Source organism: Aphelocoma coerulescens, chromosome 5 (assembly GCF_041296385.1).
Source record: "Aphelocoma coerulescens isolate FSJ_1873_10779 chromosome 5, UR_Acoe_1.0, whole genome shotgun sequence".
Taxonomy (NCBI): Eukaryota; Metazoa; Chordata; class Aves; order Passeriformes; family Corvidae; genus Aphelocoma; species Aphelocoma coerulescens.
Genome location: NC_091019.1, coordinates 21,903,691 through 21,931,415, shown reverse-complemented (window position 1 = coordinate 21,931,415; position 27,725 = coordinate 21,903,691). Strand labels below are relative to the sequence as shown.

Genomic DNA, 27,725 nt, shown 5'->3' with positions numbered 1-27,725 from the left:
GAGCCTGTAACAGCATGGGCTGTGGTGCAGGTCTCACTCCTCAGTTTGCCCTGCAACAGTGGCAGCAAGGATGTGCTGGTCACTCAGATTAAAGGCTGGTAAACTGCCCTTTGGCTGAGGTGGATTTAAAGGTCTAAGAGCAGCAATGCTCAAAAAAAATACCTCCTCTCTTGGTGGGAGATGTGGGTGAGAAATTCTCTCTTGGTGGTGATGCTGTTGGGACAGGGATGCTGGGATGGCAGCCTTAGTGGGAGATGGCTCTGCCTGCATTAGTCATGGTGGTGGAGGGGAAACCTGTAAGATAAAAATGTAAATTATGTGTGTTTAAGAGATAGATAAACATTACTTCTACCAGCACCGTAAACCAGGCTGTTCTCCCCACCTCCTCCCAGATTTTACCAGCCTAATCTGGAATTTTCTGTGCAATATTTATTTTTCATCACTAAGTCTTGAAGGAAATGTATTTTCAAGCAGCCAGTGACTTCTTTTTTCTAAAAAAACTTTGTTTTCCCCTGAAGTCAGCTCAGAGCACCTGTCTCTTGGAAAACCAGGCCCCTTTAAGATGTCTCAGGCTGCTTTGAATCACTAATTGCTTCTGAATAGGCAGGCCAAATGTTTTATCACTTCAAACTCCCATAGCAATGCAAATCTATACAGCTGAGAAGCCTCTTTCCATGCATGGGGGTGATGGGTAAAGATAAGGATTAAAAATAGAAACAAATTCAGTCCGGGGGTCCTCTTTGTTCCTCCCTGCCCTCGGTGGGGTTGCCAGGGCTACATTTGTTCCCCTGCATCGTTTTTGGATGAGATCCAGTGCCCCTTGAATGCAAAGGCAAGAGGTACAGTGGCGGGAGAGGGCCGGATGAGGTCCTAGGTACATACATATTTCATTGCCCATGCCAGGCTCTCTGTATTGTTTTCTCTCTCTGGTTTCACAAAGGTGGTGTTTTCTAAAACTCCCACTTGTTGAGGGCGACACAGTCCAGGCTTCATCCCGTCTAAAGTTTCTGGCTTTTCAGTTGTTTCCCACTCTGAATGGCAGCCAGGCGTATTTCCCATGCCTGGGGGGAAAAAGGGGGATGCTTGGTAGGAAAACAGGACTCGCCAGAGCACTGTTTGGAGGGGACTGCATGTGCTGTGACATGTCCCCCTCGGGGCTGCTGTGTGTGTTTTGGGCTGTGCTGGCTCACACACACTGCAGGAGATGAGCAGCACTTTGCAAAGCCTCACTGGTATAGAGCTGGCCTGACTTCTTTAACTAACCCACAGCCTGAAGGCAAATATTGACTATTAAGAGGTGGAAAATCTCGGTGAGCAAGGGCAATCTAAATCCTCCTTTTTGCTTAGGTGGCCTGTTATTAGAGCTGCCTGCTGTGTGCTGAGTACGACTGTGCTCAAAAATTGCCAAGAGCTCCGCATTATGGGAGCAAAAGCCAATTTACTGAGTTTCCAATAGAAAGGAAGATACATGCTGAATGTGCATCTGTTGGATGATATTTCTGTTTCAGGCATGCTGCTAACGTACAAATGGAAAAGCGACTTTGCATGATTTATGTAGTTACTAGAAAACCCTGGGTTAAGAAGACAATGATACTTTGTAGTGTATTGGGTACTCTTTATTCTTAGCAGAGGAGGTTATAAAATCTATTTTCTATTTGGCTCCCCAAGTGAATTCCAGTTGACATTGCCTATCCTACTCGAGTACTCTGGACATGGAGAGCAGATAAAGTATCCTAACAAATAACATCTTCATGTAAAATCGATAGCTAATAAGAAATCCGTCCCCTGAAGATGATAGCAATTTATCTTTAAAATTAAAATAAAGACTGCAAAATTTTGTCAAAGAGAAAAACAAAAAATCTCTGTTCCTCTTTGTTTAGGTATTATTTGTGTGTTACAGGTGCATATAGGATTCAGTTAGGACTTGATCAATTAAGGATAACTCTCGTTATCTTCATTGTATTTTTAAAAGAGGCAGCTGCTTTCCCACCAGACTGGGATTTCCAGGGAGGCACAGAGGAACTGGAATGATTTTAGGCTTTCAATGCTGTTCTCCAAAGACTCAACAGGACTGAAACTCAGGCCTAAATCTTTCAGGGGTTTAAGTCTTCAGTGTTGGGTTCCAGCCCAGGTGAACTGGGCTTCATACATCTTACTGAACTGGGGTGTTTATACATAGCCCTGGTCCTCCTAGCAGGGAAAAAAAAAAAAAATTAAAATAAAGGTTTTGAGTATAAAAAGGACAACTAGAAACTAAAAATCTTGCCTGTACTTTTTGAGCTTGTGTGTAGAGGTGGTCTTGGGTGTCCAAGTCAGTACCTAAAGCAACCCAGTTTTGGGACCCTCCTTATTTCTGCCCAAGGTCCCCACTTGGAGACCACAAAGGCACAGAGCTCATGCAAGGCTGTGCTGTGCTCTGACACCTCGCACCAGCAACCCCAGTAGAGCGAGGCGTGGGAGAGAACCTCCAGTGCTGGTGGTGTGAGAGGGCTGTGAGGCTGAAGATGCAGGGCTGGCTGTGTAATGGGGGGGATTCTGAGAGCACAGCCTGGCAGGTGGACATGTTGGAAAAGCAATTAGGGACCAATGGGAATGGCACGGGTAGAGAGCAGGAAAAGGTGTCCTGAAGGGTGGAAGCTGTGCCAGGCTCAGGTGCCCTCCCAGCTCGAAACTGGGAGCCCAGGCAGGGAAGGAGGGGGAATAGCTGGAGCAAGAACCAGAAAAACCTGCTCACACCATCCCAGGATTCACATTACTCACACTGCTTTAAAACAGGTCAGGTTCGCTTTGGTTTCCAGGCAAAGATGGCCAAGCTGCCTAAGGACTGTTTTCAGCTCAGCTTAGAGCAGATCCGAGCTCCCGTGTGCCCGCTCACTGTGTTCCTGCCCCTGTGCACTCCTACCCATCACCAGTGCAAGGTCTTTCCTGGGATTTAAGCCTTTCTAAGCAAAGGCTGGGCTAGAGTCATGCACAAGGACGTTTCCCAGCCCACCTGAGGGGTGGTAACCATGAGTGGTGGGATCACATCTAGGCACCCTCATCTCCTGACCTGCCACAAGCTTTGGCACTCACACAGCAAGTCCTGTCCTTGAAGCTGGACAGGAGACTGCATCTGGGGATGCTCCCCATTGCAAAGGAAGGGTGGTCTCCCTCCCCCAGATGCCATCGCAGGTGAGAAGCTCATGGCAGTGGTGCAAGCTGTCCTGCTGCAGGTCCCATCCGCAAACACCAGGGTCAACCTCACATGATTTATCAGGTTATTATAGTCAACTTCAGCTGGGTGTGAGTAGCAAAGATGAAACCACTTTTTTATTGGGAAGAGGAGGGGAAAAGGAACTAACAGAGTTAGAAATCAGATTGTCAGAGGCTAATGGCTGTGTCTGCTTATTAGGCAGCAATAACAGTAATTTACCTTTGAATCGCAATAATTCATCATAACACTTTCCACCTACCTCATGAACCCTTGCTGCTTATCTCACCCCTCTTGTTCAGGGATCTGAAAGCATTTCATAAACATTAATTAATTATTCCTCCACACCCCTGGAAGCAAAGTAAGCATTATCCCAATTTTGCAGCTCGAGAAGCTGAGCTCACCTAAAGAGATAATAACTGAGCAGGGGTGCAGGAGCCCAGAGAGCAGGCCCCCATCCCAGCTTCGACTGCAAGCACCTTTCTGCAGAGTGCCGAGTGCAATGTGGGCACTGGGGGCGTGGTCCAGGGTAATTCAGTCCTTCATCCGTGCACGTTCCTGTGCTTGCCTCCATTTTCAGAGAAGTGTAAAAAGGGTGAGTGTTGCTCCTGCCTTGGAGATGTCTCACACTCATCACTATCTCATCACCTTCAAGCCTCCACCACAGGGACCAGGCACCTGCCAGTGTGTGGAAGCACCTGCCATTATTCACAGCAGGACTCTCCCTTTTTTTAATGACCACGTTAATGACCCTAATCTGTCGGTTTGAGTGTGGTTAATCCCACAGCTCTGGGGACGAGTAGTTCAGAGACGATTCCTCTCCTGCCCTCTCACACCTCACTTAGCATCCTAACCTAATGCTCCAGCACTGAGATGAGCTGGTGAGACCTGTGCAAAGCAGATGGCACCACCCCTGTCCTGGCTTGAAAATCTGACTGCTGTGAGTAAATATCCAGGATGCAACAATAACAAATCAGGCAATCTCTCTCCAGTGTCTCAGGTAAGGGATGTGACATGTGAGCGACATCCTGAAACAAGATGCTTGACATTAAACCTGTGCTCAAGTGCTTTGATGGATCTCGGCCCTTGAGGAAGAGGGAGCCTGTCACCCTGGATTCAATGTGTGACGGAGATGTAAATTAAGGGGAGAACGTCCCCTGCAACTAATGAGCCTTGGCAGTGGAGGGGAGGATGAGACACCAAAGGTCCGTGCGAGCTCAGCCTGTTGGGAAGGGGAATTTTTTTTCCCCTGAAACCAACGGTTGACTTTTGGAAGCCAAATGGGTTCTAACATCAGAGCAGGAGGAGGGTTGTGTTTCATAGACAAGTCATGGTGGATTAAATGTAAATGAATCTGCAGCGTGATGGACAAATGGAATCAGTGCCGGGAACCCCAGCTCCTGGTGGGGGATGGATTAGTAATGGGTACTGGTGCATTTGCACACAGGGAGGGAGTGAATGGCAAGGCAGGGAGGTTTCCAGCATTGGCCTGCCTGTAGCACTGAACGAAAGAGACATCTCCGGGCTCAAAGAAGAGAGGTCAAGCCTAGATAAACACCAGCTTGGTCCCCCATCAGAGAATCACTGAGGCATGAAGAAAAACTTTAACAGCTGCAATGCTGCTTTTGAACCTCCTAGTAAAAGGGAGGGTCAGGAGGTCAAAACTTTCAATGCCTCTGGGAAGAAGAGGACTTTTCCCCACAAGCCTTTGAAAAACTGAACTAAATTAGCATGACCACACTGCTAAATGCTTGGGAAACCCAAACAGCTCGGGTCACAGGCTACCCGAGCAGCAGAATGGCAAAGAGCTGTTGCATTCCCATACTCAACAGCCATAATTAATGAGGCTATTTCCTAGGCGAAAAACAGGTCTTCTGCCCAGCACCTGGACAAGAAACAAAACCTTTCGGGATGTGCCCCTGGGCGTCTTTTCTTCTCCTGATACTGTTGCCTTTTCCCCTTTCTGTTTCTCCCATCCATTTTCTCTCTCTCACTTCCATCCACCATTGTTTCAGTCGTTTTTTCCTCCGCTGCTCCCAGTGTCACACAGCTCAGCTCGCTGTTTGAAGTGGGGAATGGCAATGAAGTTGTAATGATCCAGCCATGCTCTCCCCTGGGGTTGCTGAATGGGAATGCAGGAGCTCCAACTTAACTAAATCACTTTTTTTTTTCCTACTTTTTATTGCAAAAGGGATATCTAAGAGCCCTGCTTCTCATTTTGAATTACTCACTTTCACTTTGAAGGTACATTTTGCTTGTTTGGACCTCTTGCAAGAGCCATTCTAGCAAAGACCAGGCAATGCAAACTTCTGGAGGATGTAGAGACGTGGAATTTTTTGCTCTGACTCTATCATGGGTTTCATATTCCTCTTGTACTCTGAGTGTGGTGGGCACCACTTTTCATGAGACCTTTTGCATGTCTCCCTTCACAGTGCTCACCACCAGAGATGTGAAAAGCAGAGAGGCACATGCAGACCTTGCAGTGGCTGTCACTGCTTTTGGGAAAGGACTGTATGCCTACACAGGGCAGTCCAAAGACATGAGACCAGTGTAGCCAAGAAGTTGACTGATTCAGACTGCAATCCTGCAGGCTGCGATTGAGCATCCCCATTCCTACTGCAGCCGCAGGAGACAAGTGCTCAGCAACTTTTCCTGGCTTGCTGCAAAAGCGGAAGGAATACTGCCTTGAATAAAGCAAGAGCACAGGAAATGCATCACATTTCAGAGGTCAGAAGGCCTGCCCTTGAAGGAGAACAGCTCATCTACCCACCAATCCAAGGTCTCTCCTCCCTGCAAGCCCTAGCCCAAGCAGGGCTGCAGGTGGAAATGAGGGGGTAGAGTCTGTAGTACCCTGGCAGTCAGCTGCAGGGCTCTGCGGTGCCAAGCCCCAATTTGGCTTTCCTGTGATGCTGCAGCATCTTTTCTTTCTCATGTCTCTTGTTGTCCTAGAAACAGAGAAAAAAATTTTCCAGAGAAACCCTTTTGTTACACTTGAGGCAGCATTTGCTGCCTCTCACCAAAACAGTGTATGGTCACAAAATAAAACCCTTGCCAGGAAATATATGGCAAGTTCAAAGCCTTCCTAAGAAACCTGGAAAAACTTAATAGCCTCCAAATTTTCTCAAAGCCCTAAGTGTACTGAAAGGGTTAATGGGCACTTTGTAACACTGCTACCAATGTATGTTGAGCAACAGAAGGCAGTACTCTTGTGAATGTATATGTAAATATTTTTAGATATGTAATTATAGGTATTATTTATACATATTGTTGAGAGAGAGAGAGAGAGGTCCTCACTTCTAGTTTTGGATTACAGCTTTTGAGGTGGAGGGTGTCTGCTGGAAGAGAAAGTCAAAATGCCATATGGTACTGACCACTTTTCACTCCTGGTGCCAGGCCTTTCCTGGAAATACTGGGATTTTGGGGACAATTGTCTTTATTTGAGAGGGAAACTCATCTTCTGGGGAAAATGTGCCCTTCTGTGTGCTCAGCCAGGCAAGGGATGCACTGGGTAATTTCTCTCAGGTACATGAAATGTTGTAGCTGTGTCAGGAAAGGATAGTGACTAACAAATTTCCTGAGGCTTGCAGGATCTGGAGGCACGTTCCCAAGGCCTCAAGGAGTCCTTGGTAAGGGGAGAAGGAGAGGAAAGCAGGCAGGAAGGTTTGACAGCCATGATGCTGACCACATCCAGCTCCTGTGGGGAGCAGGGGATGTGGGGCACCTCTGAAAATCTGGCTTCCCACTTTTTGTTTTTGTAAGGGGCCTGAAAAAGAGACTTTCCTCTACTTTCTCCTCCCAACCACAGCTCAGAGTCTTTTGGGTTTGTGCCAAAAGCCAAAACCCAGCAGCTCTGCAGATTCTGGTGCCTCAAATACCCATTTTCCTCTTATCCCCCATACTGACCGTGGACTGTAGCACGGACTAGCACTGCTGGACTTGGGTGGCTGTCCCAGGGAAGATGTGCTCTGCTAAGAGAGGCTACAGCTGGTGACCTGCTGCTCACCCATGGTATGTTTGTACTCAGGATGGGGTTTTTGTGCAAGTGTATTCTGTATCTGAAGAAGCCTCAGAACAAGGACACTTCTTGTGCTCCTGAGCACAGCAGCAAGACAGCATCATCTTCTTTGGGGAAACTCAGATAGGATTACTATCTCATCTGCTGCTGGAGAGAGCAAAGGACCTGCTTGGTTATGATTCAGCTGCTCAGGATGCTGAGACAGCATTGCTCTCCTCCCTAAAGCAGCTTGGCTGCTCAGTGTACAATGAGCACGTGACTTTTCAAAACTCTAAGATACACCTGTAGAAAACCCAGAGAGGAACCAGTGAGCATAAACCCAGAAATCAGCTCATTCACTACTCCTGGTCAGTCCCTGAACATGGCCTCAGCATCACAGGAGCTTTAAGAATAAATCTGAAGGTGGGCTGAGACAGAGCTATGGCTGGAGAAGACGGTCCATGAGCCAGTCTGGAAAAGCTCACCAGTGTGAAATTATACCTGAGACATTTTTATCCATCTCAGTAGATAGAAGGTGTGGAGAACTCTTTGTAGGGTGAGGAATCAAGGGGTCATGCAGACATGCGAGTCAGAGTTAGTTTATTTATTTTTCACAGTAATAACTTTACAAGTGAAAAGGGATTTCCAGTCTTTTTACAACCTGCTAAAGGTAGAAAGATTTAAAACTCAAAATATTTTTCTTAAAAGAAAGACAACCGTCCTTGCTAGTGGCAAATGAACCTCTGCTCAGCTTGTGTCCGATTGGGATCTCAGAAGACTATCCAACCTATTAAATAAGATATTCATCTCCTGAGAACAGCCTTTGTTGTTTTCTTTTATAGATCTTTGTTCCTCCTGTGCTGTAAGGTCTCCAGGGCATGGCCTGTGTTACAGAGCACCAGATGTACTATCTGATTTTAGGAGATCATAATTATGAGGAATATGTCAGAACAACAGAAAACTTCATTTAAAAACCCAATTAAAGCTGCCGAGTGACAGCTACGTACTTGTGTGTTGCCTCACCTCCTAATCCCAGCAGCTTCCATGTGGAGAAGGGAGTAGTTAAGGATATCATAAACCTTAGATATGGATATCATAAGTCCCATATGAGATAGGGATTTTTCTGACTCTAAGTTACAATTGACACACATTTTGTGGTGGAACAGCAAACCTGAGATCTGTTTTGGAACAGTCACCTCAGGATCCAGGGTCTGATGGGTGGGTTATACTTTTTCATGAGTAGTAGGACACTTCACAAGACATTCTGGATAAAGAAATATAAAGGTAACTGTGTGTCTGGCACTGGGCTTGCACCAGCACAGGCCTTGCTGGAGCACCTTCACCAGCAGAGACCTCGAGGATGGGATGCTGATGCCATCGCAGCCATCCCCATTGCTTGGGGGGCCACAGAGGATGGGCATTGATATGCAGGGTGGGGGGAGCTTTCAGGTGGGTTTTTTGAGAGGTAGGATGGAAAAAGCTGACAGAGGGAGGAGGTGAGAAGTTTGCAAAGCCTCCAGCACGGCAGCAGACACCTGCTTCTTCCAAAACCGGCTGAACCTGTCTCCCTGCCATCATCTCTCTGCGGTTTTAGGGTGTTTTAAGCCCCCGGCCAGCTGAAGGGCACAAGGCTTGAGGGCTGCACCCTCCTCCTGTGCCAGGCCAAGCTCTTCCTCTCAAAAAAGGGGTTGTTTTCTCTGTTCTACTCAGGGACCTGCTGGAGCAGGTGGAGGTCTGGGCCCTGCTGTCGGACAGGCTGAGCGCTTCCAGCCAGGAATGAGCCTGCCCATATGGCCCCACAGAGCCAGGAGTCAGGGATAGGGAAATACAGTGTGGTTTTTCTTGGTTTGTTTTTAGGAAAGGAGATTTTAAGTCTTCTTTTAAAAAATATGATAACGTTTTCGGAAATTTTTTAAAAGATAATTTAATAACCTTTTTAAATAAAAGCAGAATTCAATACTTTAAAAAAGATTTTTATACGAGCTTTATTTTGATTGGAGAGTTTTAAAGTTAAGAGATTAGGAGGAAAATGTAGAATTTATCAGTTCTTTAAAAAACAACCAAACGGGAGAATTTAAGATATTTTAAAAGGAGAATTTTAATTTATTGGTTTTTTAGAGGGGTTTTACGACTTTTTTAAAATAAGAATTTAAGGTTGTTGGGGGAGGTGTTAAAAGAAGAATTAAAGATTTTTTTTTTTTTTTAAGAAGAATTTCAGACTTTTTTTTAAGCAGCCGAGGTGACGGTGCGGGTTTCATGTGTGGGGCGGGGCTCACCTGGCGGGGGCGGTGCTCACCTGGCGGGGCGGGGCCCGGCGGGGCGGGGCGGAGGTCGGCGCGGCTCCGCGCTGCGGAGCGGAGGGAGCGGGGCGGCCGCTGCCGCCGCCCAGGAGAGCAGCCGGAGCCGGAGCCGCAGCTGCGCTGCCGTGGCCGGGCCGGCGGCAGGTGAGTGAGGGCGGGCGCGGTGGGGCCGGGCCGGGCCGGGCCGGGCCTCCGGGCAGTGGCTGCCGCTGCTTTGCAGCACGGGGCGCGGCCCTGCCCTGCCGCAGCCGGGCCGGTACCGCCGAGAGCGGCCCCGAGCAGGGGGGCTGCGGCTGCGGCGGGGCCCTTGGCCCCGGGTGTCCACGGACAGAGCCGTCCCCGGGGCAGCCGGCGCCTCGCCCGCCTGGCAGGGCCCACCGGGGCGGAGGACAGCCCCACGGGGCTGCAAAGTGGGGCAGGGGCGGCGAGCAGCTGGCTTGGGGCAGGGCGCCGCAGTAACCCCGGCTCCCGTAAGGAGAGCCCGGGCTGGGGTGCCTGGGAGCGGCGTTCGGCACCGGCGAGACCCCGAGCCGCGCTGCCACCTGCCCGGTGCCGCGCCGGTCGTGTCCCGGTCGGTGGAGCACCGGGTGGCTTTGCCTCCCACCTCCCCGACGCATCCCCAGCAGCCCCGGCCCACCAGCACGGTGCACCCAGGCCCTGCTGGCAGAAGCAGCATCGCGGCCCCACCGGCGCGGCAAACGCTGTCCGGAGCCCCCAGCGGAGGAGCCGAGGCGGCGTGGGGGTCTCAGCTGCCCGTGCCAGGAGCCTCCTCCCCTCGCATCCGTGGGGCAAAACCGCCCGTCCTTTCTCCCTTCAGAGACGTCTCCGGCTCCCCGAGGAGAGGGGTTAAATTCCTCGATAAGAGCCAGGCTCCAGCCGCATACTTCTGATGCCTTCTGTGAACTCTGCCGGCAGGTTGGCAGGTTGTTTCGTAACTCCACTTGTGGCCTGCTGCAGGGGGGAGAAGGGGGCGGGACGGGACACCAAACTCCTCTCCTGTTTTTTTTTTCCCTGCCCTGCAACAGCACTTTGTAATTGCAGGTTAGAAACCGAAACGTGGGTTCAAGGGTATTGTACAGAAGAAAGGGTCACAGCCGTGCGCCTCTGACTCAGAGTGGCTGCCTCAGGCACAGCCCATGGCACTCCCCTTGGGATGGCTGATTTCAGGAGAAATTAGGCGGAAACGGGTGAGAAATGGTCGAAAGAGGCGAGACGGGAGCTTTGGCTGCTCCTCGCCGTGAGCCGGGGCCCGCTCCCCGGGATGCCGGTGCTAACGGCGCGCTCGCGGGCCCGGGCCCCGTGCTCTGCCGGGACTTGCCAGGCAGGCACCGGGCCCCGGCAGCGTGTGGGAGCACGAATGCCAGAGCTCCGCTGTCAAATGGCGGAGCCCTGGCGCCTGCCGGAATGGGGCAGCGGTGCTGCACACACCTGTCAGCTCACCTCGAGGGGCCTCTGGGCCCACCTCCTCCCAGCTCTGTGGGGAGCAGCACTCCTCACGAGGCAGGAATTGCAGCTCTTCTTAGAGAGAAGAGAGCAAACCGTGTGCGCTTGCTGTATCTGCAGCGGGTAGGAGTGGGAAGCGTTTTCCGAACGCTGCTGGTTTTCCTTATCAGGCAGTGCCGGTGATGCCTTCTCAGGAAGGGGCTGTGGGGAAGGGGGGATGTTCTTACCTTCTGCTGGTACCGTTGGAATGCTAGGAATCCTCCCACATCCCAGTTATCTGCTGGGGGAGCCGGAGCACGGCGCCTGGACTCCCTCTCAGCATAGCTCCACTGGCTTCCCTGTGCCCTCTTGAAAAAAATGGCATGGAAATCCAGAAGCTCCCACAAGTGCATACATTTTCCTGACGCCTTTCTTCCACCATGTTCAAAGTTGCGAGGCCGGGGAGTGCCGCTTGCAGCACCTGCGGATGCCCAGCACTCACAGCATTGGGCACTGCAGTGCTGGGGGTCCTGCAATATTTCCTAGCAAGGGGATGCCAGTTGCTCTAAAATATAAAACTGTTTGCAAATGAGTGTGAGAGGGACATGGGAATTAGTTTTGTCCAGGTCTTAAAGAGGCAGACCCAAGCAATAATCTGCCAACTTGGGTGTGTTGTCCATCTCCACAGCCGAGATTTGTCCTGCTGCTGCCTTTACTCTCGCCATGTGCTGCAGGGAAATACTGCTTGAGTGCATCTGCATGGTCCACACTGGTTCATCCCTTCCACATTTGCCAGCATCTCTCTGTCCTGTCTTGTTCATGTTGTCTTCTATAGGAAAAGCCTCCAGTGGTGGCTTGGAACTGACCTAAGTCCATGTTCTGTTGTTTCTCCATGTGCTGGGGAGGGAATGCTTTGGGACCAAATCCAGACAAAGGGTTAATCCTGCCTGGCTGGGAGGCAATGATATGTGTGCCAAGGCTTCAGAGCAGAGTATTTTCTGGAGTCATGCAAGGCTGAGTGCTGTGGTGAGCTAGGTAGAAATCCAGGTGCTGCTTGACAATGGGTTGCTCCGTGCCCAAGTTTAAATAAAGGCGTGAGGGACACTTTAAGTGTCAGATCTGTGTGTATGCATTGTTTTCAAGAGCATCTTTTTAAAGGATGTTCTTCCATCTGTCCCAACTTGTCTAAGCCCTTGTAAACCTGTGTATTCAAATTAAAGCATAAGCGTGGCTCCACTGAAGGTTTTTAACAGAATCCTATTGTAAAGGATTGCTAACATTTTTACGTCCTTCCATTTTTCAGATGCCAGGCTCAGAAGCTCCTAAAGGTGGCTGATTATCTGGCTTTTTGTGGGCTGGAGTCAGCATTTCTTGAGGGTTGGGGTGCTTCCAGCAGCCTCAGGCTAGTCATCAAGAATAACTTGTTGCTAAAAAAAAAAAAAAAAGTGGGGGAATAAGCTGAAACACTTCTTAACCAAACACATGGATGGATCAGCCCTAAGCTGGAAACTTTGGGGCAGTTGAGCACCATCTGAATTTGAGAAGGTTTTTTCTACTGCTTCCTAACCATGTTGCAGTACAGGTCCTGCTGAAACTCTTCATCTTTGGAGCCACATGCTCAACCTTCCCGTGTCCTCCCTGGTGCCTCCTGCATATCTGGGAGGACTGACAGTGGAATGTCACAGTGCTCTCAACAGCCTTTTGGCATCCAGAGCCCTCCATGGATGTCCTCCATGGTGTTAGACCTAGCATTGGGCTCCTGTGAACAGCAGGAACTCTGGAGGCACCTAGAGCATCCTGCAGGAGAGTAGCTGTGTTGGCAGAGAAGCCCAGTGAGTGGCAGCTTCCCCTTTGCTCCCTGCTTTTCCTGCCAGCCCAAGGAAACCATTGGCACCCAGATGGTGTTGTGAAGCTGTCTGACTGGGAGAGCACTTGTAGGGTTCTTGCTGGTTTAGTGACTCCTACTGTGAACATTGTTTTCCCCAGGAAATGTGAGTGTGCAGCAGGGAGCTGGTCTCTGCCTCTGGATGCTTGCCTGAGGCAGCCGGTGGTGTGCAGCAGGTTGGATAAACACCATAGGCATCTCTAGATAAGAATAAAGATGGGTTGTGTTGGTTTTTTTGGAGGCTTTGTGGTTGCTGTTTTCACTTGCCAATTTTTATTTTATTTTCCAAGTTCAGGTAATGTTTGGAGGTGTCAGCACTGCTTTCTGCTAAGAGCCAAACATAATTGCAGTGGGAATGCTGGGTGGACCTCTTTGCATGTTGTGATCGGTGCTGGCTGGTTCCTGCAACACACACACACACACACACACACACACACACACACACACTCTTCTCTGAGCTTAATTGTCAGAAAGCAGCTCATGGTCTCCCTGGGTCTTGACCAGTTTGCCCAGGTCTTTGCTTGATGGTGTGTGCCTGCAGAAAGTTAGGTGTTTTCCAGGCTTGCTCTGAGGTCATCTCTCCTTCCTCTTTTCCCTGCCCTGATTCCTCTGGGACGGGACTTTCTCAGGGCAGCTTGTCAAGTCCTTGGGGTCCCATCCCAGAGAGTGGCTCTGTGAGGCTTTCCCAGGGCTAACCCAGCCTAGGCACAAGGTTGTACCACATCATACATGATCCACAGTATTCCCACCTGCCCACCATCAGTGGGGAAAAAAAGCTGTGTCTGCACAGGTGTTTGTGCATAAAGGATTCCTGTAGTTGTTTGAGGGGTTTTGCTGGGTTTTTAAAAGACCTTTTCTATTGCTCTTTCTAATATTTTAAAAATCTTGCAAACTCAGCATTGTATGTTGGAAAAGGACATTTTTTCTCCCACTCTGGAAGGGAAGCATCATTGTGACCCAGGAGTGGAGGGACTAGAAACATGGCTTTGAATCTTTGAGATGCTGCGTGCTGAGGACTAGCTGTCCCTCAAAGCTACTTCTCCTCGAATATTTTTGGAGTGCCTTAATGCAGTTTGAGGATTGCCTAGGCTGAGACACTGGATTTGGTCTTGTCCTCTTTGAATTCATTTGGCTTTTTAATGACCTGCTGGGAGGTCATTAAAGGAAGTTGGGCTAGGAAGTTCAAAAGTACGTATTTCCCCAAAGCAACCCCATGTGAGCATTAGTTGCATGAGGATTAAGCACCTAAATGCTTCAGAAGAAACAATATATTTTTATTGAGTCTCCCACTCTGTGCAGGCAGGAGTGCTGGCCCAGTCCCCAGCATGTGTTCCTATCCCATTTTGGTCCTTCAGATATCACTAAGTGCTTGACCTATGTATGGAGCAGGAGGTGGAGCCCTTTGCTGGCATTAAAACCCCTTCAGCCAAAGGTCCAGCAAGGCAGTTTGGGGGATTAGAATTGGTCATGCAGCCATGATTTCCATCACTTGTTGTAGGACTGTGATTTGTACCCCTGGATGGATGTCCCAGGTGCACTTGCCTCTCTGGAGATATGCCGTGATTTTACTGCTATAAAGAGCTTATAGTCTCTGGGTGGGTTCAGGCAGGGATTGATAGCACCTCCACCTAATTAGTCATGTGCCAGGTAGTGTGAAAGCAGAGGCTTCTAAATTACCCAAGGGTCTTATCAAAGGTTTCAGCCAGGATTCATTCTGAGTCTCTTGTTTATTTGTCTTTGTGTTTCTTTGTGTTTCTGTATGTGAGAGAAAGGAGCCTATTCAGCTCTCTGAAAAGGGTTATTAAAATCCTTTTTAATCCTACAAAGTTATAAATAAATATCCATGACAGCATGCACCTGTATATTCATCATTGCATCCTCTCTTCTGGACACCCAGCAGTGTGTCCTTGACGTGTGGCTGCTTTCTGAAGCAGGGTAGGAAACTGCAAGTTATTCTAGAAATGGAGAATAAAATCTGGAAGGTTTATCCCTGGTTGTGCATTTGCTAATTTGTTAATTACCCTCTCCTGTAAGAGGAGAATTGGAATGGAAAGAGGATTGCTGGTGGCTGACACCAGCACTTCTAAAGGAGGATGGAAGGCAGGTTGGAGGGACAATATTTGTAGGTCATTTGGCTTTTCTATGTCCCTGGTCCTACTTGCAGGAGAGCTACAGAGCCTGAATTTTCCTGTAATCCTATGGAGATTAAATTCTTGATTGACAGGAGACAGGGAGAGTGTCTGTCTCCACTTGCATTATAGGTTGCGAAGGCTCATCTCATCCTCTGGGCTGGACTGGGCGAGCATCTCAAGGAAGCTGTGCTTTGAGGGTCGTTTCTGGCTCTTCTGGAGGCATTGGGAGAAAGACCTCGTTGCTTGGGTTTTCCCCATTTTGGTCTCATCCTTGAAGGTGCGGGGGAATGGAAATTTTCTTTCTCTTCTTTGTCTGGGGAGGAGTATTTCCAAGGCTTGAGCAGGCTCTTCCCTCTCAAGATTCCTCCTGTGTTCTGTGGGGTGACAAATATAACCTGTGTTCTGACTTGGGGAATGGACGGTGTGTAATAACAGGGGAATGTTCACAACTTGCATTGTGCTTTCGCTGATGACTGAATGCTGTGGAAGATGAACACAGCAGAAGTTCTGGAGCTGCTGGCATATGGGTGCCATGGCTGTGTTTGTATGGATGCTTTGGCAAATACCCCTCAGAGCTTGCCTTTTAAGAGCTATATTGTGAGTCATCCCCTAAAGATGATGCACCTAATCTAGATCAGCCTAGAGCCCCAAGATACCTAGACCTAGTCTTGCCCCTGCACTGGGGGCAAAGCTAGGTCCATCCTGGGCATGGCATCAGGGTGCACACAACTGCACAAGAAAAAAAGAGCATGGCAGTGCAAAAGCCTTTTGTCTTTCCCCTCTAATCTACACACTGTTGCTAATTTTGCTTCTCCCCCTTGGGAAAAAACTACAGATTTACTTCCAGCTGCTTTCATGAAGTCGCTCTTTGCATGTGGGACTGGGGGTGACGGTAATGGTTACAGGAATAGCAGGTGCTGCCAATGGTTCCCTTGCAAACCTTTGTGTTTAGGGCAGACTTTCCTAGCCAGCCCTGCCAGCTCTTCTCCCCCCATGGACAGTAACCATTAGTGCTGCAGGGGAGAAACTCGATGCAGGAAGGTGTGAAAGATGATCCTTCCGCTTCCAGGCTGAAGCGCTGTAATGTGAGTGTGTGCAGTAGGTGGAGGGGTGGTTTTGCTGCTTTTAATTTATAATGAGCTTTTGGATGGTGGCTCATCTGTGGGGTGGACTGACTAGTAATCATCCCTAAAATGTCACTGACTGTGATTCTTGATGTTTCACATGACTCTCAATGCTGACCTGCCATGGCCACAAATCTTAATCTTGTCTAAGAGGGAGAAAAGGTTTCCCAGCTTTTTCACAGTGCTGTTTCTGAAGTTTCCATGTAGGTCTGATGCTATAACAGACCCAAAAGCTTGGGTTAAAAACTAGAAATCCTGACAGGTGGGGGTGGGATGGAGTGAGTGTCTTTGACATCAGTCATGATGTGAGCCTCCCTCCCCTAAATCCCTGTTGAAGGCCATCACCCTGAGGACCGTCCCCATCCTGCATCACAGCCCTGGGCAGGATTTGTCCCTGACTCTTCCTGCCCTGCTCAACATTGGCCAGCCTCCTCAGGCATGTCAGCATGGGTCTGTAATTTTGGGGAGGAAGTGGAGCAGAAAATCTCTAAGCCTCTATTTTTCTCTTAATGGGGGGTTGCTGGCATGGTGCTTATGGCTCTCCAGAAATCTGTCTCTTTGGGCAGTTCCTGCAAGATTGCAAGATCCTTGTGTGGGACATGTACCCCTTGGGCTGCCAGAGGATTTTGGTGGTGGTCTGTGACTTCTGGCTCAAGTCAAGCTTTAGCTCTCAAGCATGAAAATGCCACAAGACATAGTTTTCCTTTGATCTCCTTTAGTGCAAAAAGCCCTTGAAACACGGATGTAAGTTTTGCTGATGCCAAGTGTGCATTATGTATTGTAGGATGCCCCCAGCAGAAGCTGTTTGCTATTGAAAGGCAGCAGACCCTAGGGAGTGTTTGGGCTCAGGTCCATCCACACATCTCTGGTAAAAGTGCACCTTCAGGTTAAATTACTTATTTTGGTAATTGGCTAAGTTTTAGGGCTTTCTGTGAGGCGCAACATGTCAGAGTAGGGAGCTCGATGGGGGATGATGGGTGAACCGAGGATATGGGGTTATTATGGCCACCCCTAAATAACCTGCTTGGGTGTGAATTAGAGCCCCATGCCTGCTGCTTCCTTGCTCCTGGGTGCTTGTGGCTGCCTTGCGTAAGAGCTGGTGGCTTCCTTAGGCCTGGGGGGTGAGAAGCGCTTGCACACCCTCCCTGTGACGGTGGAAGGGTGAAGAGCTGCCTCTCTGGGCTGTGACCACTCTGGCAGGACTCGTTTGTCACCTCTTGAGTTTGTTTAACCCATGTCAATTCTTTGTGCAGGGATGAAGTAACCCATTTGCTGCTCCAGTTTGGAGCTTTGTGCAAGCATCTCACCTGCAGTCTGATAGCCCCCACAGTGACAGACAGGACACTGCCCTCTTTGGTAGGTAACCGTCTGGGCTGCCTTGCACTGGGCCAGGGGATGTGTTCCTTCAGGATCCTGGGGCCAGCATCCTCAGGACAAGCTGGAATGGTGGAAAGGTCATGCACCAAGTGGCTGCAGGCAGGGGCTTTACCTGGTGCTCCCAGCTGCAGTGGCAGGGACCATCGGTGGTTGCCAGACTCTGCTGCACAGACAGCTTGTTCAGAGATGTGGATGGTCATCTCTGCCTGGCATGGGAACTTCCAGCCTGGGAAGTGCCATGGCATCAAACCTTGCTGTACCTGATCTGTGCTCAGTGTTGGCCCTGCAGGTCAACCCTGACCGCAGCATCGCCTTCTGTCCTGGGATAGACATGGCATGGAAAGCCCAGCAGAGCTGCTCAGTCCCTGCAACAGCTCAGCCAAGGGCAGGTGATGCCACTCCAAAAGAGGGTCCTGAAGCAGGAGGATACAGTTCATGGTCTGGAGGGAAACCTGGACCATGTTCCATCCCCTCCAGCCTGCTGCAGGTGCTGTCAGGAGGCTTCAATTATTTATGGATCTTCTCTGTGTTGGTCACCTGAGTAACAGGGAGACTTCTGCCCCACCAGAGGTTTCAACAGATGGGCAAGTACCATCTCCCCTTTGGTGCCCAGGAGCTGGGCCTGGTACTTGGAGCAGGGAGAGATATGAGGAAGTATTAAATAGCTGCTGGATGTGTCACTGCAGCAGTTGATGCAGGGCAGTGAGTCACAGCCAGCCTGCCAGCGCCCCGGCATGGAGGATGGCAGCACAGGGCCAGCCCTCCCCTCCCCTCTTGCTGCTTACTCATGCGTTGGGTTGGGGCTTTTTTACTGGTGTGTCTGCACACGGCCAGGATGAGCATCCCCCTGGCACTGGGTGGGAGAGGAGCCAGAGGGTCAGGTTCAAAGTAGAAATAAAACAACTGAGAGCACCCCAGCATTTTCCTGGACTGCATCCAAAGGGATGCAAAGCTGCTGGTCCCCATGGACACCTTGGTGCTTCAGGGATGGTGGGCTCATCACAGCCTGCTCCCAAGTACAAATGCAGTTTATTAACTGTGAGACTTTATGACTCTACCCTCAGTCCAAACCCTGACACGAAAGGCTGGTCTTCTGGATTCCTTTCACTTTTAATTAGGCTTTCTTGGAAGCCTTCCCTGTGGCGCTGCTGTCCTGCCACCTGGCCCTGTACCCAGCTCACTGCCAGGGGGTGGACATAGTGAGGGAGGTGAGTGAACCTGCAAAAATGGCTGAAACCATAGTGCTGGTGGGTTGCCCATCTCAAAACCTCTATTCTGGTCCCAGATGGTCCTTTTCAGGAGCTGTGGTAGAGGTGGTTGGGGTACTTTGGGATTTGGGCTGCAGCGGGCCTTGCTATTGGGTGCAAAATGGGTGGATTTTTTCCAAAGCAGATTTTGATTTTTTTTTTTTTTTTTTTTTTTTTTTTTTAATTCTTCTGTGTGGCAAATTGTAGTAGAAAGGTTCTTGCAAAGTGCTTGCAGTCCTTGGCTGGAAGGTGCTGTCTCAGCTTCTGAGAGACCCCATAGGACACACAGCAGGTGGCCCTACAAACCAGGGGTGGTCCTCACTTCTGTGAGAAGGGTGACTGGCCAATTTTCTTGGCTGGGTGTGTATCATTTCAGGGCCAGGGGAGGTCACCAAACCCTTATGAGTCCCAGGAACCATCAGGATGGCAGTTTGCAGGATCAAAATGTGTATCCTCCTGCACATGCAGAAATACTCCTTCATCTCCTCCTTCTTCAGCCTGGCAGTTTCAGGGAGGCTGGGAGACAGCAGTGCCAGGAATCAAAATAAAACTGCAAGATCTGAGATTTTTAATTTTTAATTTTTTTTTTTTTTTTTTTAGTGTCAGCATTTGAAATTCTGACTTTCAGTTAGGAAATCTGTTGAAGTCATGGTATGAATCATCCCTACCCTCAATTTTAGGACCCATCACATGGGGAAAGGGAACAGAAAATTAGTCATTTTGTTAATCTGCTTCAAATAAAAATTATTTAGAAATCTATAGTGGGGAGGGGATAAGAATAAAATGAGCAGCTGTCATGTGTCCTGGCACCCACAGCCACCTGCTGGCTTCCCTGGTGCTGTTTTGGGGCAGGGGCAGGGCCTGGCAGCTGCCTGCACTTCTGGTTCATGATCAAAGTGACCTCCTAGGGCAAATACAAACAGAGGCAGCTGGAAACCTGCCTTCTGCTGAGAAGCTGCTCTTCCCCAAGAAAAGTAATTCTTGCCCAAAAAAAAGCCCACTATTTCTCCTAGCCGGTGGTGTAATGAACCCACTGTTAATGCAGGGGGTCAGCAGAGAAACTCATGAAGAGAGGGGTCTATTTGCAAGTGGAGCAATGAGACTCTCCCCCAGCTGCTGTGGTTTTGAGTGATGGTAAAGAACTGAGTGGGTTACAGCAAAGGTGATGCTGGGGGCAAGGTGAATGTTTTTAGGTTTATTGCCTGGTGGGTTTTTTTGAACTAGGGTGGTGCTGAATGCAGCCTGTGATGTCCCTCCCAAGCAGCAACTGAGGGGTTCGAGGAGCATTGCAGGTGCCCTCAGATAAGGACGGGCCTTCATCCTGTCAGCTCCCTTGTGAGGCCAGGGATTTGGGGGAAGAGGGGCAGCCAGGCTGGTTTTGGGTGGGAGCTGATCCTGCCCAGAAGGCAGGGGGAGGGCAGGCAGAGAAAGGAGCAGCCCCCAGCCCTATTTAACAATGCCCTTCAAGGGGACAGATAACATCCTGTATCTGACAGCGAGCTGGAGATGAGTCCCAAGACCCCCAGAGGTTACAGCAAGGACTTGCAAGGATCTAAGGAAACAATAAAATCCATTGGAATTTGGGGTGCTGGAGAATGTGGTGGGGGATATTCCCTGGCTGCTTTTTGGAGGGTTTCTCTTACATGAGGAGGAAAGCTGGCTGCCTCTCTTGCAGCTTTTTGGCAGTGGTGTGCCACATGCTGGTAAATGATTGCCTGGAGCACCGGCCAAGGCGGGGCTGGAGGTTGGTGCTTGGTTTGAACCCTGGCAGGTGCCTGGGACCCGTGTGCCGGCAGCCATCCTGCTCCCACAGCCCACAGCATTCAGCAGCCACTGGATTTTGCAGGCAAGGTGAGACTGTTTGGTGTGACTCAACAAGCTGGGTTATTTTTCTTATTTATTCTTAAGCTCCTGGCCCCCTTACTGGGTCACAGCACAAGAAGGCGGATTTGAGACTAGTTTGGTCCCTGGCCAGGGATGAGGGGGGGAATAGGGAGTGCTCTCTGGGGTGTGCTGTGCTCCAGTTTTGGTGTTAGGGTGCTGCTGAGGGGGAGGTCGGGGGGGTGGTGAACAACAGTGGCTTCGGAGTGAGTTGGGTGGTGCCACAGTGGCACCTGGACTTTGCTCCATGCTGGGAGACACTTGCAGCCTTGAATACACAGGATTGAGGAGTGGTGCCAAAACACAGCTTCAAATTTAAATCCAACAAATTCTAGTGGTTTGGGGCTTACAGGGAGGTGGGCTGAACCCAAGGTGTCCTTCAGCCCCACAGTTTTCCCCGGTCGCTCAGCCAAGGCAAACATGAGCTCAGCGCCGAGGTATTTGCAACGGCTCCTCTGTGCCCGTGTTTTGGAGGTGGGCAGGGAGGTGGCACCAACAGGACCTGGCACCTGCGCAGAACGTCCTCACCAAGCCGTGTCTTCCTTGGTTTCTCCTTGCCTTTCTCACACCATGATTAAAATTCTTCGTCACCGGAGACAGGACCCTTCAAGCCCTCCCTTTGATTACTCAAGTAGGCAACAAAAAAGTAATGAAGAAGTGGAGTTTAACCTAAGGTCAAGCTTTCTCACAGTCTGGCTGCAAACTTGGGACATCTGGAGGAGAGGGACGATGGGGCTGCAACCAGCCAGGTGAGGTTGGGAAAGCAGTTTGTGACCCCCTGGATGGAGGGCCTGGAAATTTTGTGTATGTTACTCCATCCAGGGCTTTCAGATAAGACTGATACTGTCAAAACCGGTGTTATAGCAGGGAAAGTAGGTACATCTTTGCACGGCGTTTGAAAACACTGTAAGCTCAAATATTGGAGTTCTTTACAGTTTGTGCTTAATTTTTTAAAATTTATGACAGTTGCAGTTGTTGAGCTGCTGGAAGAGCAGGAGTTGGGTGTACCCAGGCTAACAGGTGTTATTTTAAGGTAGTAGTAGCTACTGGATGGGAGTTGAGCTGTGCCCTGATGTTGGTCAGAGCCTGGGCTTTGTCATGGGTGTTTATGCCCAGCTCCCCCTCCCAAACCCTACCTTTAGTCATGCTTTTGTTCAGAAAGAGGCTTTATTTTAATTTCTTAATCCCTCTCTGATAAATTGAGATGGATGTAAATATGAAAAGATTAAAATGTGTACTATCTGCACCTTCCCTCTATATCATTGCAAAAGCAGGCAGCCAGCAGTTCCTCTGCCTTTTCCAATGCAGTTTAGGAAATCCCTCACTGCCGCTGTCAAATTGTCAGAGAAATTGCAGTGGAAGTCCAGCAAACCCATTAAAAGTCTGTGCTCACAGCAGAAATAACCTGGGCATCTTTTGGGCACCACACAGGCATGCAAACCCCATCATTTCCCACCACGGGAAGATTTGGACCCACTGTCCAGACATGACGGAAAAAAAAATATTTTCTTTGCAGATGAATATCAGTGTTTAATAACATCAGCAAAAATGCAGTCTGTGCAGAGGGTGGCAGGGAACAACTTCTTGGTCTAGAATTCACCCCATGGAATGATGATTTAATGACACCGCTTTTAAAGCCTCTTGCATTCCTTGTTAGTGGCTTGGGATGGAAACCTTGTTTCTTTTCTCTGCACAGGCAGCCTGTCCTGCAATGACCCAGAGTACCTGAGGCCCAGCAGCCGTGGGGATGGAGCTGAAGGTCTGGGTGGATGGGATCCAGAGGGTCGTGTGTGGAGTCTCAGAGCAAACCACCTGCCAAGAAGTAGTCATCGCCCTGGCACGGGCCATTGGTGAGCCATCTCCATCTGCTGGGGGAACGCCCCATCTGCAGGTTCTTCCTGGGAAGAGGAGTCCTTGGGTGGATGGAGGTCTTGCTCTGTGGTGGTGGGGATGCCTGTGTGGCAGCAGCTTCAGCACACCCCTGCTGGCCTCTGCTTTCCCAACCTGATGTGCTCACCTCCTCCCGGCAGGTCAGACGGGCCGCTATGTGCTGGTGCAGAAGCTGCGGGAGAAGGAGCGGCAGCTGCTGCCACTGGAGTGTCCCTTGGAGTCACTGGCCAAGTGCGGGCAGTATGCCAACGACGTGCAGTTCATCCTGCGGCGGACAGGCCCCAGCATGGCCGAGCGGCCCTCCTCGGAGGGCGCTCCCCAAGCTCCCGAGAGGACGTTCATCCGGGCCAGCTTGCCCATCAAGCCCAGGCTCACCAGCATAGATGGACCCCGTTCCAGGGAGCCAAAAAAATCCATGACCTTCAGCCTGGGTCCTACAGGCTCCAGCGACCTGTTCACTGTGGGCCGATGGAGGCACCAAACACGGGATGGGATAGACTTGGAGGGTGGTGGGATTGTCCAGCCCTCCAAGGAGGAGCTTTTTAGGAGAGTGCTGCAGCAGCAGGAGCAGCTGCATTCCTTGGAGGCCCATGGGGACACCCTAGAAATGGACCTACAGCTCTGGGAGCGCAGCCGGGTTGCCGGCCAGGAGAATGAGATTCTCTATCTGGAGCAACTGGTGCGGAGGAATGAGACGGAGCTGGGTGAGGAGGAGTTTTGGCAAAGTGAGCTCCGGCTGGAAAAGGAGTGCGAGCGGGAGCGGCAGGAGCGGGTTAGGAGCCTGCGGGCCAGCCTGGAGGAGTACACCCAGAGGATATATGAGCTGAGTGTCCGGACTGAAGCCCTGCAGGAGGAGATCCAATGGGAGATGGCTGAGAGGGCCAAGAGGGGGAAAGAGATCTCTGTGCCCAGTCCCATAGAGCTGGAGGACATGGCCACCAAAATGAAAAGGGACCTGGAGGCCAAGGTCAAGCAAGGCACCCAGCTGGAGAGCAACCTGGCCAGCGTGGAGAAGGCCCTGGAGGAAGCTGAAAAGAACCTGCAGGTAGATAGGACTGAGTTGAGCCACCCCATGGGGTGGCAGGACATTCAGGGGTGGGTGGGACCAGCTTGCCAGCCGCATTAGACCAATGGGTTGAGTGGGGTTGGTTACCACACCTGCGCAGTGAACTTGGGGCTGGGTGCACAGCTCTCAGCAGCAGTAATCACTGTCAGAGGGACACCACCATTCTTGTCCCAGTGGCACAGGGTCCCACACCCATCGCTCTCCGTGCAAGCTGCGTCTGGGCTAATGCTCCTGCTGACCAGTGCACCGGGAGCACAGCATCACCCTGCTCCAGCACAGACAATGGTGCTGGAGCAAGTGGTCCATGTGTGGGGTTGGTGGCATTGGCACAAGGGTCAATGTCATCTTGGATGAAGGAGTCACAAAGGGGATAGCACAGGTCCCCATGGTGCCCGTGCACCTTTTGCACCTTTTGACCATGCAGGGCTTGGGCTCATGGTGGGAGGCTGCACAGTGTGGAGATGGCAGCTCTGGGGCTGAGCCGTGGTGCCCCCGCCCAGCTCATGGTTGGGGGCTGTGCAGTGTGGAGATGGCAGCTCTGGGGCTGAGCCATGATGCCCCCCCAGCTCATGGTTGGGGGCTGTGCAGTGTGGAGATGGTGGCTCTGGGGATGAGCTGTGATGCCCCCCAGCTCGCCTGTTGCAGCCTCCCAGCATCAGGGGGTCAAGGGGCTGCATGACTGCCGCCGTCCACCCACCGGGTCCCTTTTGGTGGAGCAAAACGGGGAAGCTTTTATCCAGCCGGGCCTTCTCCAGGCTGCCCATGCTTTCAGCGTCTTTCCTTGAGCATCTCATTTACGTTTGGCATCTCCCGGCACAGCGGCGGCTGCCGTTTGATGGCTGCTCGCACCCTCTTGTGGAGATGCAGCAAAGCAGGGCTGTTCCCAAACCAAGGCCTTCTCGTCCCCACTGTCTGGGCACCCCCCTTCCTACAGGCCCTCGGAGAGGGGCGGCCGAGCCACAGTACCCCTGAGGTCCCCTCTGCTGGCTTCGCAGGGTGAGCCCCAGCGGGGGAGCAGCCCCAGGGGATGAATGCAATCTGGCTTGGGGCACGGGGGGAACATGCGGCTCACCCTGTCCCCCCCTCGGTGTGTGTTTTGCAGGCCCAGACCCAAGAGCTGGAGGAGTTAAATAAGGAGCTGAGGCAGTGTAATTTGCAGCAGTTTATTCAGCAGACGGGGGCCACGGTGACCGTCCTGCAGGCCAGGTCCGAGGAGGATGCCCAGCCGGAGCCGAGCCCATGCGAGCTGCCAGCCTACCGGAGAAACGGAGGTCAGCACGCTGCCGCTGGCTCGGCCGCGGGGGCTGCTCCGCGGGACCCCTGCCCGCTCCCTGCCTCCTTCTCCAAGGGGTCAGCCCCAAGGCTGACCAGTTCTCCCCTGGGCACTCAGGTTAGGCAGGTGGGGGTTTGTGTGCTGGCATGGCAGTTGCTCACCACTCCAGGGGGTTTCAGAGATTTGCCAGCCCTGGGGCTCCTTCCTCCTCTCCATTGAAGCCTGGGGGCTGCTCGTAGACATGCACAGGAGTCGGATCCTGCATTGCTGCTTTTGGGGCCGAGGTGGCTGCAGGGAGCTTTCCTTCGTGGCCTCGCTCATGTCACCACAGCGGCTGCAGCAAAAGGCAGGTGGCTGAAGGCCAGCGTCAGTCCCCAGGGGCTGTGGGCTGGTGGGGACATGCTCTGGCCGCCAAAGACCTTTCTGTGTTTGGCGAGGGAAGGGTGGTGCCCAGGGCCTTGTCTGCATCCTCACAGGCATGAGAGGCGGCGGCGGGGGGTTCTTATGGAAAGGGACCTGGTCATTTCTCCTGCGGAGCACCCGGAGCGGGTGACGTGACTGCCCTGCGGCACTGCGGCGGCCGTTCCCAGCGAGCGTGGGAGGCCCGAGCCCTGCCTGAGCCGGATGTTTTTCCCCATCCTGTAGGTTTTTCTCCCACCGCTGGCACCGACTCGCCTCCCCAGGTCAGCACCAAGCAGCTCCTCGGCCATCCCAGGACCCTGCCGGAGCCCCTGGTGTCCAGCCTGAACCCCGAGGGTGCGTATGTTCCTGTGGGGCCCTGGGAGCCTGGGCCGGTCTGCAGAGGATGGGTGGGAAGAGGGGAGAGGCTTTTGCTGCCCAAAATGGGCTGCAGAGAGCAAGCGTGTGCTGGTGGTGGGAGGCCAGAGCTATTTATAGATGCCATTAGGAAGCGCAAAGCTCACACTCCGGCAGTTTCTGCTCTGCTGCCAGGGGCTCTCACGCTGGCAGCCCGGCTCTCTGCCCTGCCAGGAGCTGTGGAGGATGGTTCTCATCCCCTGTCCGGCTACTCTGTATCCCCCAGGCTTAAGACCTTGCTCAGCTAGGATGGGGATGTCTTCTGTCTTTTACAGGAGCTACTTTTGCTCCATCTTAGTGACCAGTTCACCCCAAAACCCTTTCTCCCTCCTGTGACTCTCTTGTCAGCTTGCACCTGTTTTTTAGGTGCAGCAAAAGTGAGCTGTGGTAGGGACACCTACCTGCCGTGGTGATGCTGCCTCCACCTTGGCATCCTACTCCCACCCATGCCACCTTTGCCTTAGCAAAACCGTGCTGCCATCCTCCCCACAGCCCAATCCATCCACCTCCATCCTTCAGGACACTGCAGCAACTGCATTTCCATCCCCCAGTCCAGGCCTTGTGCTCACAGACATCCTGTTTTCCACTCCCCTTTTTGCAAGTGTTCACCCACCATGGTGGGATTGCTCAGGTGTTTTTTTCTCTTGTCTTGCAGTTGTATCAACCAGGCAGAGCATCTGGAGGTAGAAGGGCCCAGGCAGTGGAGGATCAATTGCCTTCAAAGTGTAACTGTATAAATAAACCATATTATATATATATATATATATATATTTTATATTTTTTTTTACTGCTTTATATTGTGAATGGATGTGGATGGCCAGACAGAATATTTTTACAGACTTTAAAGTAAAACTAAAGACTGAGGATACAAAAAAACCCTCTTCCCCTGAGGATGAAAGCAACTCCCTTCTAATTTTTTTTAAGCCATTTCTATATTCAACAGAAAGCAGCAGTGCATCCATTCTGCATAGCCTTCTCAAAAGACCCATCGTGCATTTGGAAAAGTCCTTGTTCCTTTGACTAGGGGAGCGAAGCTGCAGTGGAGACCTGCGTGGAGGCTCACCTGGATGGAGCAAGTTAACAGATTTTAGAGCAACTCGTCACAGCAAGTGGGGCCGTGACAAACAGCCTCTTCACTGGCTACAGGGGAGGCACAAAAGCAGCTTTAAGACGAATTTCTGGCCCCTCTTTTTTTATGTATATTATAAGAAACCTGTAGGAGAAACCCACTTTCCATGGTGCCATGGACCATGCTTCAGCACACAGCGGGAGCTTGTTTTTCTTAAATCCATTTAATTTTTCAACTTCTTTTTAAAATAAAAAAATTGCAGAATGAGCCCTTCCCCAGGGGTGATGTGAGTGGGGAACAGGAACAAAATACTCTTGGTGACATTTCCCTGATATTTTAAATTTTTTTTTTTTTTTTACTTGATGGCCAGTAGTTACCATTTTGTTCATCTGTCCCAGTGGGTTGCCTTGTATTTTAATTGCAAAGCCAAAGCAGTTTGGGGAGGGGATGAGTTCATCTGGGAGATCCCCGAGCCTGTTTTCAACGTATTGTATGCAAAAAATGTGACTTGGGCTCAGCGTTCACCGTGAAACCCCGCTTCCTCTGTGCAAATGTAAATCCCGTGCGCCGCAGATCCAATTTTCAATAAATCTTTGGGAAAGGATTTGAGCAAAGCGAGTGTGAGCGTGCTGTTGTGGCCAGGGTGAGCCGTCCCTGCCGGCGCCTGCTTTGGTGCCTGACGGACACATCCGAGCGGTTTGTGCACCCCGCAGCTGCCTCTTCCATTTCCAAGCCATCTCTTTCTATTTGCCGAATTAGAGCTGTGAGTATTTTATAACCGACTGAATCTACTGAATCTTATGCACACAGTGCTCTTTTCTGCTTTTTTTTCCCCCCTTCTTTTTTTTTTTTAAATCACGAAGTGCTTTACAACCAGGGGATGCAGCTTGTCTCCGGTGAGATGTGGCCATCTCTGGGATGAAACATGGCAACATTTTAATAATGCAGAGCAGCAGCTTGGAGCATTTTAGGACAGGCGAAGGGGGTGGCGCTCGGCTGCAGACAGGAGCAGGTAAGGGGAAATTTCCCATTTGCCTCCAAGCCCCTTTGTCTGCATCT

The 27,725-nt window shown here is 51.0% G+C and overlaps 1 protein-coding gene and 1 long non-coding RNA gene across 7 annotated transcripts; one reads left to right on the top strand and one right to left on the bottom strand.

Moving 5' to 3' along the window:
- Positions 1-686: 686 nt before the first annotated feature.
- On the bottom strand, positions 687-3,902 carry LOC138110762 (uncharacterized). The gene is made up of 3 exons (XR_011151043.1): positions 3,595-3,902; positions 3,453-3,496; positions 687-1,061 (listed from the first exon to the last, which is right to left on the bottom strand). It is a non-coding gene; the product is annotated as an uncharacterized lncRNA (long non-coding RNA).
- Positions 3,903-9,516: 5,614 nt separating this feature from the next.
- Positions 9,517-27,280, top strand: RASSF7 (Ras association domain family member 7). Of its 6 annotated transcripts, none has more exons than XM_069017052.1 (8): positions 9,517-9,628; positions 17,301-17,403; positions 20,347-20,522; positions 22,249-22,402; positions 22,583-23,487; positions 24,611-24,779; positions 25,427-25,537; positions 26,253-27,280. In XM_069017052.1, exons 4-8 carry the CDS (start codon positions 22,300-22,302, stop codon positions 26,282-26,284), a joined length of 1,320 nt encoding a protein of 439 aa, XP_068873153.1. In that variant the 5' UTR covers positions 9,517-9,628; positions 17,301-17,403; positions 20,347-20,522; positions 22,249-22,299; the 3' UTR covers positions 26,285-27,280. The 6 variants fall into 6 exon arrangements, with proteins under 6 accessions (XP_068873153.1, XP_068873151.1, XP_068873154.1 ...); XM_069017050.1 differs by adding an exon at positions 21,153-21,301 and having other exon boundaries at positions 25,427-26,355; XM_069017053.1 differs by lacking the exon at positions 24,611-24,779.
- Positions 27,281-27,725: the final 445 nt, after the last annotated feature.

Bases quoted from the DNA above. Each gene is read 5' to 3' on its own strand.
- RASSF7 (XM_069017049.1), top strand. From the start codon at position 22,300: ATGGAGCTGAAGGTCTGGGTGGATGGGATCCAGAGGGTCGTGTGTGGA. The intron at 22,403-22,582 runs GTGAGCCATCTC...TCCTCCCGGCAG, and splicing joins CGCCCTGGCACGGGCCATTG to GTCAGACGGGCCGCTATGTG. The intron at 23,488-24,610 runs GTAGATAGGACT...TGTGTTTTGCAG, and splicing joins AAGCTGAAAAGAACCTGCAG to GCCCAGACCCAAGAGCTGGA.